Below are 19,130 nucleotides of genomic sequence, written 5' to 3' on the forward strand. Positions count from 1 at the left end.
TGTGTGTGTGTGTGTGTGTGTGTGTGTGTGTGTGTGTGTGTGTGTGTGTGTGTGTGTGTGTGTCTCGCTCTCTCTCTGTCTCTCTCTCTTGTGGTGGGAAAGGAATCCTTGGCTTTTGTCCTGTTCTATGCTAATATGAGCACAGGTGAATTATACAATTTTTGTTTCTAAATACTATTTTTGAACAAAATCAGCCTTGAGAAATTGAATTAAAGGTATCATAAAGTCTAACTGTAGAAGGTTGATACACTTGACAATATTGTGCTTAGAAATTATAATCATTCTATTTAAACTTGTTTCTATTATTTCTGTAACAGTCTGCTGTTGCTTTGTGACCACAAGGCAATTACAGCATATCAATAAAAAAATATCTGTTCTTTTTTTAAAGTCTGCAATTCAGATGCATTTTAAAGGACACATTTGAAAGGGACATATTTGAAAGAGATGACAATGATGGATAATTCTGCTATTTGCGAATGTCTGCATCTATGAATTAATGTTTTACGCTGACATTCAAAGGACTGCTCAGAAAATATCAACAATTGATTTCTTGTGAAGGGGAAAAGATATTCTTAATTAGTATATCTGAATGAGTAAAAAGCAGCAGATTTTTTGTTAATATCCTGAGAAAAAGAGAAAAAAAAGAAAAAAACTTTCTTCCAAATCCCAATGAGCCCCACTGTCAAATTCTCAATACAGTACTGTTCTAAATCTGAGTGTATAATAGAGATTGTGGAGTGAAGTGTAGCGCTGTGCAGTTGTTTGCATATTTATTCAGCTGTCATATCTGAGCTGATCATCAGAGGATATAAACTAGAAAGATGAGGGAATAATGGCTCTTGCTGAGAGGCTGCGAAATGATTCAAGCATATTCCTGAAAAGAGACTGGGAGTGTGTAAACAAAAAGTATTCAACAAAAAAGCCATTGAATTCCAAATGAGAAGAGAGTGAAGATGAGGAAGATGGCACTGATAATGAAGATGAAGATGCTGATGAATGATATGAGGAGAGCAGATTTTTTTTATTTTTTGATCCATCTATGAAGCAGGCATTAACTTTTCACAGTTATAAAGTCATTGAAAATAGACATTTTAAAACTCTGCCGTGATAAATGACAACTATTTTACGTCTTACGGATAAGAAAACATCAATCTGCCCGTGTAAAATAAAATTGTTTGATATTTTGTGGCTTGGAGAGATACAATGCTTTGCAGAACAGAGTGGGTAAAAATGTGCTTCAAACACTACTCGAGCATTGTAGAATAATGTTCCTGAAAAGAACACAGACCCTGACATTTAGTGAGAGAAGCCTCTAAGGTCATGCTGTTGATACCTCTTGTGGAAGAAAAAAAAAAAACCCCGGATTAAACATCAGGGCAACCAAAGAGAGACACAGGAAATGTTCTCTTTGATTTGCGCTAGATAAATGTAAATATCACCCTTTTCCTTTTCTAAACAGAATGTTATTGCTCTCAGCACTTGTTGAAAACACTGACCTTTTTATTTCACCCTCCCTTTGGTTCCTCGTCACTGTAATGTTTAAGAGACATTCATCTACAGCTGAAGGTGTCACAGGGCCCTCATATCGTCCATCCGTCAATGTGTATGTAAACCCACTCAATGAAGACAGTGTAGGACAGTTAATTGAAGCAGTATTCTGAGAAGAAGACACAGTGACACAGAGCATGAAATGCTACTCAATGGTGCCATCCAGTGGTGCTGATGAGAGGACTGACTGCACAGCCTCCTCATCACCCATGAAGTTTGGATAACAATTATCTGTTATATTTGCATTAATTTGATTGCTTTGTCTGCGTACTCATCTGTCTGCAATTATAAAGAGTAGCGTTAAAAAGCACTAATTAATTAACTCGATTGTGAGTAGATTGATTAATTCTAAACAAACACGAGATCGCTGCAGCAAATGAGCTCTGGAGTACTGATGCATCAGGGAGTGCTTCCGCACAAGACATTTTGATTATCTGCAGACACATGTAGTTGCAAATCTTTTAATTAGCACAAATAGATAGTGGGAGTGAGTCTGTTTTGTGCAACCAGAACTAACTGCTCGTTACTTTCTAATCATAATTTGGTCCGCTTAAAGGGCGGACAAATGGACTGTGGGTGTGAGACAGTGACTGAGAGGCAACGCAATTATTCTATCCCAAAAAGTAAGTGTATGTGTGTGTGTGTGTGTGTGTGTGTGTGACTGTGTGTGTGTGTGTGTGTGTGTGTGTGTGTGTGTGTGTGTGTGTGTGTGTGTGTGTGTGTGTGAGACAGAATGGGTCTTGACATCTAAAGTCACCACACAAAAAGAGATAATCAAATTATGATCAAAACAAAACAGATGGTCACATAAATCATCCATTCATATGTTGGATTGCTGCCCCTCCTGCAGAACAATGAATCACTCCCTATCAATGCTTGAATCAAAACATGAGAGCTATTATGAATGCAAAATGCTGTTCAAGCTGTTATTCTGCCCTCAACACGTCTCACGTTTTGGCCAAACGTAACATAATAGTGAAGATTTGAGTAATTTTATCCCTTCAAAATGTACCATTCAGCCAGAAACCTTGTATCACATGATTCTTTCTATGATTTTATTTATTTTAAATTAATTATTTCATGCAAAAGTGCAAGAGTACAAGCAAGTGTACAAGCCAAGGTTTCGCCCTCACAATGACGAACAGTAACTTGTTTTGTTTTGTTTATAGTTTTCAATGTTTCCCTTAATTGTAAAAAATTACATAGTGGAAATTGTTGATCTGTGTAGTTTAGTTTGAAAGGACTCTTGCTTCATCAACATCCTCTTGTGGATCAGAGATGTCAGTAAATAAATTAAAATGAATCTTCTCAATAGAGGATGCACCTTCTGTATCCTTAAAATCCTGAACTAGATTCATGTGGGAGCAGTCAGTCACAGCTCCCTTTCTCGGTGTGCTGTCAGCATCTGCACATGCAGAAAAGCCTAATCAGAGAGATACCAGTAAAGTGCATGTAATACTTTAGAGATTTAATGCAGTTTTTAATTGGATAGAGGCCCATTATTTTTCAATACAGAAGGGGCAGTGAGGCACATAAAGCTCTTGAATATTTTTGCAAATCGTGTTCAACAGCATAATGATTAACCATGGCACTAAATTTGCCTCACAAAATGAAAAGCAAACTTCATGCAAGGCGTAATTTAATTGTTTCCCTTCACATTTTCTGCCTCCCATTGTTGGAAGCTTAACATTTTTAGAGTCTGCTTAACAGCTGCCTTGTGATGCTTGAGCTGCAACAATGTGACTGACAAATGTTTTGAAGTAGCTGGAGACTCCAAGTGTCTTTTCATATCCGTAGTGCCAGGGAATTTTTTACATTAGTTCATGTCATTTTTGATGCCTTACTACATGGATATTTATTTCTCAATTCAAGAGTACAAATTTCTACTGTAATACTATATTGACAGTAATATACTGCAGATTGAGTTAGTATTAATATCAATTATTTCTGTCATTTCTTCATTTCAGTTCTAATCTCCACTTGGGTGACATTCAAGAATGTAAAACAATTTCAGAAGACAGAAGGTATTCTAATTCTATAAAATTTTGTATAGTTATCAACAATGTTTAAAACGTTAATACAAAACGCTTATTAGGACCAATGTGGCTTATACTGGTGTTTCACTGTAAGTGCAGTATTTATTTTATTTTTTGTTCTGTATCATGTTTTAGCGCTTACTTAAACCTTGTATCTCCATATTTGACATTTTATGTGTTTTTCATAAATTAATGCCCACAAGTAGGGACATTAAGGACACAAGTAGCAAATATAGCCGATCTACAAGCACTTGTAGTTCTGCTATTTGTGCCATTTTTTTAATTGGTTACTTTTGTCTATGAGTTTTATAAATACCGGTATGAAGTTATGAACCAATGCAAAGTATTACCAAGAGTTTGTGACTAAATTACGACATTCACAAGTATTACCAAGAGTTTGTGACTAAATTACAACGACATCCACAGGAACAAAGTTTCCCCCCCCCCCCCCCCTAACTCCTGAAAACGTAATAATAGTTTGGGACATACAGGGTTTCCACCTGACAGCCACGATTTCCATTTTGTGTGTTCAACCTGAGGAGAACACTGCCATCTGGACTACAATTAGTGGAAATGCAGTGCTGCTGAACCGTCAGCTGCTTGCTGGTAATGCAGCAGCATTCCACTATAGTTCTGAAACACTTCACCATCGGATGAAAAGAGCAATAGATGTGTCACTATAAATTATTCCCGGCAGGAGGCTTACTTTGATGCATTTCTTCATCATTTATTTGAAGACATCTGTGATGATCCCAAAATATGCTATGACAACACAGGAGGAGCGCTGTGTGTGTGTGTGTGTGTGTGTGTGTGTGTGTGTGTGTGTGTGTGTGTGCGTGTGTGTGTGTGCGTGTGTGTGTGTGTGTGTGTGTGTGTGTGTGTGTGTGTGTGTGTGTGTGTGTGTGTGTGTGTGTGTGTGTGTGTGTGTGTGTAGGGGGTGTAATGCTTCAGGTAATGCAGTTAGATTAAAGGAAAATGAGCAAATGGTGTTGCCCCTAAAATAGGACAATGAAAAACGGCTGACAGAACTGATTACTGTAAATTTGATTAGAAGGGCATGAAAAGGTGAAATAATTTCATTCCCCAAAATAAAAAAAATAAAAAATCATTCCTCTCTTCTGTCCTACAATCAAAATAAAATAATTAACAAGGTCATTGAAACCGTGGTCCTCCAACAATTATTTTTATATATTTTTTTCTTTCCTAGCTTCTGACATGGCAACTATAATATTGTCGCTGTCAGGCAGAAACCTTTTATCTCCATATTTAAACTTGTTTTTTCTTTTTTACAAAGAAAAGTGGCACAATGTACAAGCTCACAGCCTGTCGCAATGTGTTATAAGCTTGTTAGATCTGCTATCTTTTAAGTGAAAGTGTAGGTGGACAATTCTGTCGTTTTTAATTTAGGTTATTTTTTCCCCCCATTTTCTGAGAAGTGAGCATTTTCGACATACAAGGTTTCTAGCCGACAGCCATTCTATTGTTCCAGTGCTACAGTAAGTGTGATAATGTGTATACCACACAAACTTGGCAATCAGCCTTCTTTCAGCCTAAGCAGTGAAGCACTGATAATCTGTCGGAGAATAATATTATCATTCCTGTATATTAAAGTGTCTGTACTTGGTGCTCACTGGATGTCATAGGACACAAATAACATCATGGGACGTCTGTCCAGTTTGTGCTATAGTTAGTAAAGGAAAATTGCAGAGATAATGGCATTCCCTCCCCTATAAATCCAAGCAGAATTGTAACTTTCCCTCATTCAGCAGCACAGAGACTGTTGAAGAGATGCCATTGCTGCCTCATTGGTTTTTCCTCTTCCCTCTGATTACTCTTCTCATCTTATGTAAATCCTCTTAAGTCACATGTTATTGTTTATTGCAACTGTGAAGGTTAGGTGTTCCTAAGCCCTGTGCGCTGGCTTATCTCGCCAGCGCATGCATCTTTGTCTCTCCAATGTGTCTTGTTTTCGTAATACACTAATGGATGGGGAAAAAAGTTGTCTGGACTGATGCGGGTGCCGACAACCACCACAATCCACTGCACTAAAATGCTAATCTCTCTCCCACAACACTTGATGAAAGAGAGGCAGATGCATGGTCCAGGGACATCGCACATCCTTATCTGAAGTCTGGTTTATTTTTTTATTTTTTTTTAATGCAAAATGTAAATAGTCTTTTTTTTGGTTGGTCTTTTGGTCATTCGTTTTTTGGGAGTTTTCATAAAGACAAGTTGTTCTGAAATCTGTGTTAGAGGTTGCAGATGCACTTTAACCACATGAACCCTTGTGGGCATGTCGTCAGAGACGGCACTGGACAATCGGCTAAATTGGCCAATTTTCTGTGAAGATATTTGGTGTAGAGGGACAAAAGGAAGGGGACAAAGTACAGATCCCTGGGGGATCCCGGTCGAAGGTATATAGGGGTCACCGAATGGCCAGCGATCCACTCCCTTCTTTTATCAGTTCACTGGAGTAGCACAATAAAAAAAAGAATCGTCTACAATGCAATATTATATGAAGGTAATCTGATGGAAAAGAAATTCCAAAATGTGTTAACCCAAACCCCCAAATAAAAAGCTTCTGTAATGGAGGTGATGTCCTTTCTTGTTGTTTCAAGAGGCCTGCAGGGTTTTGTTTAGTTATGGGAGCATACTGTAATGCCCTCCTGGACTACAGGCTAGGCTGCTGTCTAAAGATTTGAAGTTGCACTGTGCTTAGCATTAATAACTGGTGGTGGAACAAGTAGTCTGATTATTTTACTTAAGTGAAAGTAGATCACAACATAAACATACTCTCGTCATGTTATTCGAAATTTGTAAAAAGTAAAAAGTACAAAAGCATTCGCATCAAAATCCAATACTACTGGCATTATTGAAGATTTGTCAAACTTTTCCCAACATGGTCCATCTATATGGGGGGGCGTGGTTGTGAGCTTATCGATTGGCTATTTTCGAATGGCTAATGTTTTATATTAATAATCTACATCTGCAAAGTAACTAGCATATCAAATTGTAGTAGTAGTAGAGTACAATATTTGCCTTTGGCATGTAGTAGAGTAGAAGTATGAATTGAAATGCTCAAGTAATGTACCTCCAAATTGAGTAAATGCACTTACCGTAGTTACTTGCCACCACTGACTGGCTCTTCTTAGCAGTGAAAATAACATTGGAGATATTCTGGATAATAGCATAGAATAGAATAGATGTGAATTTGATGCATAGGATATTTATGCTTTCTGTCTTCTTGCACTATCCATTGCTGCTAGAGATATCATACCTGTACTTTAGCAATTCTATCTTATCAATATCTTTTGCATTTGTTTTTCTTTTTTACTTCATTACATCTATTTGGTTTATTATTAATATTAATATTACAATGGCTGTTACAGTATCTATATCAATACTTTATGCAAAATGATAATTGGATAAATAATAAAAGACAGCTACGGTTTTAAAACAGCATAATGTTGAACCCTCCATAAATAAAAGTAAACAGTTTAATTGCCAGGGACGTTAACCTCTCTGAGTAGAAACACTTTTTGTTCTGAACTAATGTCCTCACCTCTCTAATTGTGTTCCACTTATTTTGGGAACTTTGCATTTATGGAAATTATATTATTCTGGTGAATGGTGCTGTTTAAACTTTTAAAGAGCATGGAGCAAAGAAAGGCTGGTTAATTCCTGACTGCTAAATGTTACAGTTTGTGTGTGTGTGTGTGTGTGTGTGTGTGTGTGTGTGTGTGTGTGTGTGTGTGTGTGTGTGTGTGTGTGTGTGTGTGTGTGTGTGTGTGTGTGTGTGTGTGTGTGTGTGTGTGTGTGTGTGTGTGCGTGTGCGTGTGCGTGTGCGTGTATTCTACGTCCGAGCATAGACATGGTAACGCCCCGTCTGCCTCTGATTGGCCTACCAACACTGCCGGCCTTACCAGACTTTCCTCAGAGGTGGATAGCTTTATGCTGGATAGTCTGCCAAGAGGTTTCTCTGTGGTGGGAAATAATAAATAAATAATAATAAAGTACGATATAATACAAGTGAATGACAGCTTGGCACGCGCTACAGTAACTTTATGTCGAAGAGGCAAACTAATATATTGTTTATGCCGTTTATTTTACTTTAACCATTATTGTAGGCTACTGTAAAAAGGTCTCTTTTCCCTTGATCTTTTTTAGTATAATAGTATTAGTTTACTATAATTAGATTAATACACGATAATCAGCTGTGCAGCACTTTGTAAATGTTTTAAAGTTATTTTCGTGTACTACATACTATGCAGTCAGTGTAGAGAGGAGTCCATTCAGAACAATAGGAACAGCCCTCCACTGTTTACATTAGGAGTCTGGTTCATTACCCATTTACCCCAGAGAAGTCAACACTCACCTCGTCAATTATTTACTGACAGGTGCGGCCGTTGTTCTGGGGTCCGACTGATATGGTCGGCCGGACTTTTGACCAGCTGCGCATTTAAATAAATTGAAAACAAACACAGCGGTGCTTCCTTTAGCTGTAACAGCACTAATGTGTTCAGGATCTGGATCGAGAGGCACATGACGTTTTCTTTTAAGCGACTACTGCACAGTTAGATAATTGCATTGGTTTTTAGAGAGGTGTGTCTGCTATCTGACCAGACTGAATCCATCTGGGTAATTAAAGTACTTTTGCTTCCACTTTCCTCCAGCAAAGCATGGCAGGTCATGGCATGATCCTAATAAAGGGTGGAAGAGTTGTGAATGAGGACTGCTCCGTAATCAGTGACGTCTACATTGAAGATGGGAAAATTCTTGAAGTTGGATTAAATCTTCAAATCCCGCCGGGAGCACGAGTTATCGATGCTACTGATAAACTGGTGATACCTGGCGGCATTGACACCCACACCCACATGGAGCTGGCCTTCATGGGAACTAAAGCGGTGGATGACTTCCATATCGGTACCAAGGTAACAAAATGAAGGAGTCCAGAGGTTTCAATAGGATGTTATCAGTCCATGGTAGCCTTTTGATGGAATTGTAGGCACCAGTCAATTCTATTTATGGATTAAAGCCCAAACCACACCAGTTGCAACTCCTTGCAACTAGTCGCAACTCCTTGCAACAAAACAAGATCAACCACACCAATGCAACTCCTTGCAACTGCCATTGGGGATAATGATTGCAAGGAGTTGCGTGGCGAATCATTCGTACGGTTTGGGCTTAATTTAAGTATTCAATTTTCTAACCTCGACTTTGCAAATAACACATTCCCTGCTCTGCCCCTCATGGTTCATGATCAATACCTCTTGCTATCTTGTACATTTTGACATACTGTACTGTACTCTCGTGTGTGTGTGTGTGTGTGTGTGTGTGTGTGTGTAGGCTGCCCTGGCAGGGGGCACTACTATGATTCTGGACTTTGTCATCCCCCAAAGGGGCACTTCTCTCCTGGAGGCCTACGACCGCTGGCGGAGCACAGCTGACCCCAAAGTGTGCTGTGACTATAGCCTCCATGTGGCTGTCACCTGGTGGAGTGATGAGGTACAGGGGGGGGGTCCCTGCTTCATCTCTCTCAGTTAAGGGGTCCTGGGCCCCTGCTGTAGCCTGCTATGTACAAATAAGTTCCATTAGGACCATTGTAATTATTATTTAGTCACAAGCTTTTGTTAATCATTTTCATAGGTTAAGTATCATAAAACCCACAGACAGAATGAACCACATTCACTTTCAACACAAACAAATTGCTAAAATAGCAGTTCTGTCAGATAACTCACAAATAGATTGAAACGAATATTTGTCTTGACACACATGCAAGACAAAGTAGGTTGTTCATTTAGGGGAAAACATTTACATAATAACTTAAGTTGAAATATGGAGAACGATTTCGCCCTGACAGCAACGATAAACAAAATGTTCTCTTTCTCTCTATGTCACTACAAAATTAGGCATGTATCAAAGACCTTTCCCCCATGCAACACTCCATCTCAGACTGCTCCCTCTTCTTCCTATAGGTTAAGGGGGAGATGGAGACATTGGCCAGAGAGAAAGGTGTCAACTCCTTCAAGATGTTTATGGCCTATAAGGGAGTGTTTATGCTACAGGACCATGAGCTGTATGCTGCGTTCTCCCAGTGTCAGCGTATTGGAGCCATAGCTCAGGTTCATGCTGAGAACGGAGACCTTATTGCCGAGGTTTGTATGAGGATCAACATTTTGGTTACCTACATTGAACACTATAGCATCCAGATTCTGGTTATGGCATTATATGTGAACATTTGGCCAAAATAGCAGATTTATAAGGTCGAGCTAGCTAGATTTGGTGATGAGAGAAATAGGAGGGTACCAAATATAGTCCCCTGGTCTAATAAAAAATGAATGGTACCAGGGTGTTGTGTCTCTGTCGGGTGGAAACCTCATGTCCAAAACTGTTACTTTTCAGGATTATAAATTCAATATAGCAAAAGTAGCAGTAGCTATTTTTGATGCTCTTGTGTGATGCTGTAGTATTGTCAAGTAAGGGATTAATTTACCAAAAACTCAAAATGTTAAAATATGGAGATAAGAGGTTTCTGCCCGACAACAACGAAATCATAGAACTATTGGTATCCATTAATTCCAAATATTATTTGGAATTTGTTATCAGAATCAGCTGGGTGAACTTGATGTTTTTCCATCATTTTTAAAGGGAAGAGGAATGGTGATATGACATGCAGTCACATATCCCTCTCAGATATGTATGACAATGACAATGGTATGAGTCTACAGTATAAACCTGCATCATGCATGGTAATAGGTATTTATGATAATATACAGTACATTATATCGTCACTGTCAGGTATCAGAAACCATTCCTTTTTCATTAAACATTATTATTATTATTATTTTATATCAGTGCAATTAGCCGATCTGCTATCTTCACAACTTTTGTGTGAAACCTTTGCATGATGAAGGGTATGAATTTACAAAAAATGCGAAAAGCTGAAATATGGAGATACAAGGAGAGCAAGGGGTATATATGTACATTATATTATACAAAAGCAGAATATCAGTAATGGGTATGTACACTGGGTTACAAAGTAGTAGTACTGTAATTACCGTACAATGTAGCAGTAATAGGCCTAGTACTATTATTGCAAATGCAGGTCGCATTTACTATGAAAACGTGCATTTCCCGTCAGTTGGCCCGTCACCCCAGGCATGATCATATATTATGATCATGCCTCGTGACATCACGTGATTAAGCCCATATATGGGAATGCCCATATATGGAGATCCCGGATGTCATCCCCCAGGAGGAAGTCACTAATGTTTCTCTGGAGAGGGAAGTCTGGAACACTCCGGTGGAGCTGTTGCCCCCGCGACCCGACTACGGTTGAAGTGAGCTCTCGTGTAAACATACCGGTGGTGGACCTGGTGAATATTTAAACCTGATTTTAGGCACTGCTCAATCTGTGTACATGTCCCAAAAAAGTGTGTAGCTTTCATGATCACGCACACACGCCTGATGCTACATTAACTAATTTAGCTGGGGACCCCTCTGGAACCCACTCAAGGACCCTTTGGGCCCCAGGACCCTACTTTGAGAAGCACTGCCTCACAGAGGTCAGAATGCAGTGAATTCTCCTTTGTTAACATTTATAGAGACAGTATGACAAAGCTATTGAATTACACATTCAGGAATGTGCAGTTATCAGATAACTGAACTGAGGATAACTGTTATCCTCGGTTCACCTCAGCATTTCCTTATCATGTCTTCTTAGCCAGGCAGAACAAAGGCAAAAACAAACCTCTTCTGTTGGTTCACTGGGTTGTCTTGTTATTAATATAATACTAGCTTGCCACCTATACAGTACGTGTGTTTATTAGCTACCATGTTTGATATCCTGAAAAGTATTCTTGTAAAGAATATTTGAGAATAACCCATGATAGACTAGGTCCTTATCTGTTCATCAACATTAACATACCTGAAATATTAGTCTCAGTCCAATTTACATTATTATATCGGCATCAAAAAGTAATCAAAAAACAATATTAATTCCAGAACTGGCTTTTTGTTTCTGCTTATTTCTTTTTTTCCCCAGTGTATCTTAATGTTCAAGGCAGCAAATCACCACTAGAGGGTGGTAAATGCAAGATATAAAGCAAAATTCAAATGGTGGCAGGCAGCAATTTGTGAACTCCAAGGACATTACTGGTTAACTAGCCTGGTGGAACCTGGACAACATTTGCATCTCTCGGGCAGAGACAATGTACTCCGGACCAAATCAGACCGGAGCGATATGCACCATATGCGGCCGCTAGAGTCGGGATCAACGCGAGACTGATGACATATTGTAGCTGTGCCACAGCACAAATGTAAACACAACCTAACAAGACTACAACTCGAAATGATTATGGAGATATCAGATTGTTGTCCCGCTGCTTCAGGTTCATCGTTTCTGCTTGAGAGAACCCAGATGCAGGCAGGCAGGAGGAGGGAACTTGTGTACTCAATACTGCTGCAATCTGGCAGAGTCAGGTTACTGGTTATTGGTTAACCACTCCGCCTTGAAATCACATTTAATGTGATTTCAAGGAGGAGTGATTATAGTCTGGCAGCCGACAGGCTTCTTTTGTTTAAAGTGGGAAATTTGGTATAGCCTATAGTCTTTTTTATTGCCCTAAAGTGTTGTCTAGATATACATACATATGCTGACCGGCTGTCGGCATTGAGCAATTATTTTAGCTTTATAATATGTGACTATACCATTGACATCCTAATATAAGGCAAGATTTTCAAATTTTCATTATGCTTCATGTAGCATGTGACATCTCAGTCTAGGGGTTTTTCATAATTCAAGCATTAGTTTTGCACAAAAAACACTCCTTGGGCTAAAAACGGCCACTTTTCCCAAATTCCCCAAAATGTGCTGACCTCATCACATTTGTGATGATTGCAATGTCCGTTTTTAGCCCAAGGAGTGTTTTTTGTGCAAAACTAATGCTTGGAATGGATTCTGAATCATGAAAAGCCCCTAGTTTGACATGTCATAACTTATTTAAAGCATAATTAAATGTTGACATTTTTGACATTTTGCCTTATATAGGATGTCAATGGTATGGTCACATCTAAACCCCTATAAAAAAATCACAACCGTGTGAAGTGGTCATTACAGTAGGTGATGTAATGGTGATGTAAAACAAACAGTTCCAACACAAACATTAAACACCATTAACAATAAAGAGATAATATGACGTAAACGACACATTATGACGTAAATCTTCCCTTCATTGTCAATGCGTTTACAAAACAAACTTTGAATTTAAGACAAACATTAAACCAACTCAATACCGACAGCAAGTGGATTCATGAATGTATAGACAATATTTTAGGCCAATAAAAAAAACTATATACCAAATTTCCCACCCCACAACCCCGGCTGCCGGACTATTTACTTGGCTACAGTAGGTCCTTGGCACAAACACCTTACAAATGGGGGTCCTTGGCCAAATATACATCAATTTGGCTGTCCTGATATGAACAGGTTTGAAAACCGCTGCACTAAGCACTGGTAGATTTATTTTTTATTTATTTTCATTTAGGTACAAATAACATGTTTTTATTTGTATTCGTCCTGCTTCTTTATTCCCGACCCCCCACCACCACCACAGGGGGCCAAGAAGATGCTGTCCCTGGGCATCACAGGGCCCGAGGGCCACGAACTGTGTCGCCCTGAGGAGGTGGAGGCCGAGGCCACCCAGAGAGCCATCACCATCGCCCACGCTGTCAACTGTCCCCTGTATGTGGTCCACGTCATGAGCAAGTCCGCTGCCAAGGTGGTGGCCAACGCACGCAGGGAGGGTGAGCTGGCACGCACGCACGCACACACGCACGCACGCACGCACGCACACACACTGCCACCTGCTGGGAGGAAGAGGAAAGGAAGCATCTTGTGTGTGCTGTACTGACTGTACTGTCGTCTCTGTCGGGTGGAAACCTCACATGTCCAAAACTGTTACTTTTCAGGATTCTAATAAAAAAACGGCAATGGTAGCAGATCTACAAGCTCGAAATGTGCAGATTCACACTACGTTTCGTGCTTGTGGATCTGCCACTTTTGATGTAGTGTGATCAAATAGGGCATTCAATTACAAAAAGAAAAAATAATTATGGAGATGCGTGCGTGTGTTTCTCTGGGAGGGTGTTTCTCCTGGTACTGGGACTGGTAGGTTTTGTGACTTTATTTCAAGTATGGATGTGGGTTGTCTCTCTCCAGGACGTGTGGTGTTTGGGGAGCCCATTGCAGCAGGTCTGGGTACAGATGGATGCCACTACTGGAATAAGGACTGGGCCCACGCTGCCAGCTTTGTCATGGGCCCTCCACTGAGACCGGACCCCAGCACCCCTGGGTACCTCATGGACCTTCTGGCCAAGTATGTGCAGATAAAAGTACACCAAGTCAGTTTTATCAAACGTTTTCATGTCAAGGATCCCCAAATGCATATGTGAAAAAGGTTTGTTTGTGCCAGGCACCACTCAGGATTATCCAAAATGTTCCAAACATCTTTGATATTGTTCAAAAATAGTAGATGTACAAGCTTGTAGAGCTGCTATTTTTGAATACCCAACATATAAATGGATACAAATACTAGATACTGTACTACTGTACAGATAGACAGACAGGGGGAAACACAATTTAATTCTTTCATTTCTCCATTCATCTCTTTGCCAGTGATGATCTCAGTGTAACGGGCACAGACAACTGCACCTTCTCTGTGTGCCAGAAGGCCCTGGGCAAGGACGACTTCACCAAGATCCCTAATGGAGTGAATGGAGTGGAGGACAGGATGTCCGTCATCTGGGAGAAGGGAGTGGTATGTCCAGTTACTGTGCTCCTATAGCTTAACTCTTACTGTACATGTTTTATGTTACTCTGGGGGTTATTAACTGTTACTGTACAGATTTATTTAGCTCTCTGGTTTATTTCATGTTTTTAGTACACCTTTATTTTACACTGGGGGTCATCAATACAGTGACAAAAAAGAAAAGCAGCCATTGCTCACAGAACTTGATGATTTACACCTTTAAAGGCCTCTGACTGACACTGATTTCATTTTCAGTGAGAGGCGGGTGATTATTATCGACGCACAGAGAAGTTGATGGGTGTTGACGCAAACGTGTGTGGTCCCGTGAAATTGTTGCGTTGTTGTTTCGTGCATACACCCGCGGGTGGCTAGAGCTGGATTGTGGTCAGCTTTTTTAAACGCGGCTACGCACCAATCATGTGCAGACACGTCGCTGATCCAGGCGAGAACGCCTGCGTCACTCGCTCCCCATCTGAAATGGCTTTTACTTGTACAACAAAATACATCACGATAATGTAAGATTTAAAGATTCCTTTAAGACGGGATAAAAGCTAAAATTTTGTTTATGACTAATGTCTTAAGACAACTTTGAGAAGAGGCTGAATGTGTAGTAGTATAGTATAGTAGTATGTGTAGTAGTATAATAATAATAGTTTTCTTTGACAAGATTACATAAGCATGCTAAGAACCTAATTTATGTCTAACAGTAGATTATCTGTACAGGGTTAGGTATAAGCTATAAGTATACATAGAGTGCTAATATGTGCTATGTCTACATAAAATGCTAAAATTGTAAATCTAATGAAATCCTAAACTATAAATCTATAATTTATATAATACTTTATTTGTTATTTGGATGAACCATAAAAAACCTTGAACGATTACTTTTGCAATTTCTTTTGGGTCAAATCTTGGATTGACTGGCCTAAAGCGTGTCGCAAAGTGACACGTTTTGAACTTGTTGCGAACGCAGTGAGCACTTACTATGAGACCTAGCAGATCATGTCTGTCTGTCTGTGTGTCCGTGTGTCTGTCCCGCTATCCAAATATGGAGTGTGTTGCATCAGCAATCACTCGTTTGCGTGTCTTACTGGTAGTATGGATAGTATGGATTGTCATTCACTGTGGCACCACAATGAAAGTTTGATGTTTTGTGAACGTTTCTCTCTCCTCAGCACAGTGGCAAAATGGATGAGAATCGATTCGTGGCCGTAACCAGCAGCAACGCGGCGAAGATCTTCAACTTTTACCCCCAGAAAGGCCGCATCGCCAAGGGATCCGATGCTGATGTGGTTATATGGGACCCCAAATCGACAAGGTCAGCACAGAACTCACCATTTCATACCCATTTGATTTATTGAGTTTTATAGTTATGTACTGTACTGTATAGCACTGTCTTTCAACGTACAGGCTGACCGGGGGTCCAAAGGGACCCTTTTGGGTCTGTAACTCTGAGAGAGTATGGAGTCAGTAGAGTATTCCATTCGTACACTTTCAAAGTTACAATAACACTGACTGCTACAGTATATCTTGCGCCACCCCTTACCCCTTATCCCTAAACTTATTTGCTTTTTTTTACTAATTTGAAAACCAATTTTAAATAGTTCAAATAGCCGATCTTTAAGCTCACAACGTGTTTATGTAAATCGGCTAGTTGAAAATGTTTTTCAAGATAGTAAAATATGGCAAAGAAGTTTAGGGATAAAGGGTAAGGTGCCCCCATAGATAGGGCCATGAGAATGTAGATTTGGGTTCCAGTGCTGTAGTTTTCAACCCTTTTAATTTCAAGGATCCCATGGCCCATTTTGAAAAATCTTGCATACTCACCAGCAGATGGTGCTGTTGACACACTGATCAACCATGAAATCCTGTCTTCAAGGAAGAACATTTGGATAGAATAGAATAGAATTGCTAAAAGGATTAAACCCAAGAAAGCACTAGGCCTATGGCTTGTTTCCACTGGGGTCCTATGTATTAAATTCATTGAAACATTTAATGACAAATATACTATGCAAAAACATCATATACACGAGCAGTATTCAAAAAGAAAAATATGTTTATGCTCATGGCCATAATACGTTCATATCGGACGGATCAGCGGTGCTGGACAAAGTATGAAGTATGACGTTTGTGAGTGAGAGTCCGAAGTCAATATCTTGGCATCTGCCCCCCTGCCTCCCTGTGTGCCCTTCCCATGTCATTTAGTCCCTTTCCTGTCCAGTGTGGTGACTTTGACAGTGTGTTTTCCCCATTGAGCCTGTCGTGTTGCTTGCCTGTGTAGATATTATTATCTATTGTCCTCTTTGGTTTCCTGCATTTGTCGAAGTCCTGCTTTTGTCTTGAGACCTGCGTTTCTGCATTTGGGTCCAAAAACGGCACCTTTCTGTAGGGCTGTGGGGGATTTGTATAGTTGAATCTGACTGGCCAAATGTTGTCTATATAGTCGACTGGTAGTCAACTATTGAAGGACAACCCAATAAATTATGATTTTGAAGTATTTGTTAATTAATATAACAAATTAGGCTAATCTCTAAGTCGAATCATGCAACAAAAAATAATAATAATAATAATAATCAACTAATCCCTCTATCTATTAGTCGATTAATCGAGGTCGGCCTACACCTATCATAGACATACATACAATTGTTGTATTTATGTGCGTGTGTGTCTGCCTGTGCATGTGTGTGTCTGCCCGTGCATGTGTGTGTCTGCCTGTGCATGTGTGTGTCTGCCCGTGCATGTGTGTGTCTGCCCGTGCATGTGTGTGTCTGCCCGTGCATGTGTGTGTCTGCCCGTGCATGTGTGTGTCTGCCCGTGCATGTGTGTGTCTGCCCGTGCATGTGTGTGTCTGCCCGTGCATGTGTGTGTCTGCCCGTGCATGTGTGTGTGCACAGAAGGATCTCAGCCCAAACCCACCACCAGGCTGTGGACTACAACATCTTTGAGGGCATGGAGTGTCATGGTGTCACTGTGGTCACCATCTCCAGGGGGAGCGTGGTGTATGAGAATGGTCAGCTAAAGACAACACCAGGCCACGGCAGGTTCATTCACCGGCAGCCCTACTCCCACTTTGTGTATGAAAGAATCAAGCAGCGAGATCAGGTCAGTCTTCCTAATTAATGTATCGGTTTAATATATTGCTTATAATCAACATTTTAGTCATGGTCATACCAACCCTCTAATGCAGTGGATTCCAAACAATCAGTCAGGACCCATTTTTGGGTTTTCAGACCAATTCTAATCGCGTCCCAAAAGATTTTCAAAAATGTAAATGATAAAATAATTTGTGTTGTAGTCGAGTCCACCTAAAGCAAGTCCGAGGGGGGGGGGGGGTCCTAGTCAAGACCGAGTGTGGGAGGGGGGCGAGTCCTAGTCAAGACCGAGTGTGGGAGGGGGCGAGTCCTAGTCAAGACAGAGTGTGGGAGGGGGGCGAGTCCTAGTCAAGACCGAGTGTGGGAGGGGGCGAGTCCTAGTCAAGACCGAGTGTGGGAGGGGGCGAGTCCTAGTCAAGACCGAGTGTGGGAGGGGGCGAGTCCTAGTCAAGACCGAGTGTGGGAGGGGTCGAGTCCTAGTCAAGACCGAGTGTGGGAGGGGGCGAGTCCTAGTCAAGACCGAGTGTGGGAGGGGTCGAGTCCTAGTCAAGACCGAGTGTGGGAGGGGGCGAGTCCTAGTCAAGACCGAGTGTGGGAGGGGTCGAGTCCTAGTCAAGACCGAGTGTGGGAGAGGGTCGAGTCCGAGTCGAGACCCTGACCGACAGGAGGCGAGACCGACTAGAGACCGAGACCAGACTTTTTTTCCTTTTTTCGGTAGGTACGGAAAACACTGCGAGAGCAGGCAGGCGCGTCATCTACACTCTGTTACTTATCAAGATAGCTGTCAAGCTCTCTTATAATGTTAATGTGAATGGGTTACTCATAATATGGTTATAATACATTTATTTCATTGCATTGTCGACTCATGACTCGAGTGGACTCGGGGGGGGGGGGGAGTCCTGAGTCCCTCTGTCCGAGACCTAGTCAAGTCCAAGTCAAATTAAGGACGAGACAGAGTAAATTAAAATGTTGTAATGCCAATATGTTTTATTTTGCAGGAAATGCACCATTATAATATCGTTGCTGTCAGGCAGAAACCTCTTATCTCCGTATTCTAACTTGTGTTTCTTCATATTCTAACTTTCTGAGTTTCTAACTTTGGACATAATGAGGTTTCCACCTGACAGAGTATAAAGAGTAGGACAAGAATAACATTACCTTGTATTGTTATTCAGTGTGTAGAGTAGACGTTAGATTCTTTCAGGTGAATATGACTCGAGAGGAGTCAAAATGTTGATGTAAACATCCTTAATTCTTTGTGCTTGGTTTACAGGTGGGGCAACCTACAGCTGTGGACAGGAAGCCCTATGAAGGGCATGTCATATCTTTATGAATGAACGCTACTGGACTAACGCTATTACATCCCAGCTGCAGTCTGTCCTATATGCAATGTACATCTGTACTGTATTTCATTCAAGCCTTGAGTATTATTCATTCTGAAAAAGCCCATTACTCTTTATCAGTATTTGCCAAACAATGGGTCAGCACTCATTTGTGGGATGCTTTGTTTAATGCATTGCGGTGTCAGCTTGTAAATCAGCAATTTTCACTATTATTGAAATAGTGATTATTTCATTTTCCATGTCTCCTGTAGAGACACCAAAATAATTATTTTGAGTCTTGAGCTGAAAACATTTGGGAACCAA

The 19,130-nt window shown here is 40.5% G+C and overlaps 1 protein-coding gene across 1 annotated transcript; it reads left to right on the forward strand.

The window, feature by feature from the left end:
• Positions 1-8,263: 8,263 nt before the first annotated feature.
• On the forward strand, positions 8,264-18,817 carry dpys (dihydropyrimidinase; the record flags this gene model as incomplete). The annotated part of the gene is made up of 9 exons (XM_080768282.1): positions 8,264-8,515; positions 8,931-9,089; positions 9,560-9,739; positions 13,199-13,388; positions 13,804-13,960; positions 14,260-14,401; positions 15,568-15,710; positions 17,287-17,494; positions 18,758-18,817. The coding sequence occupies 9 exons, from the start codon at positions 8,264-8,266 to the stop codon at positions 18,815-18,817; spliced, it is 1,491 nt and encodes a 496-aa protein (XP_080624408.1).
• Between the last annotated feature and the right edge of the window lie 313 nt (positions 18,818-19,130).

Source organism: Protomyctophum bolini (genome assembly GCF_963924005.1).
Source record: "Protomyctophum bolini genome assembly, chromosome: 7".
In the NCBI taxonomy this organism is placed as follows: Eukaryota; Metazoa; Chordata; class Actinopteri; order Myctophiformes; family Myctophidae; genus Protomyctophum; species Protomyctophum bolini.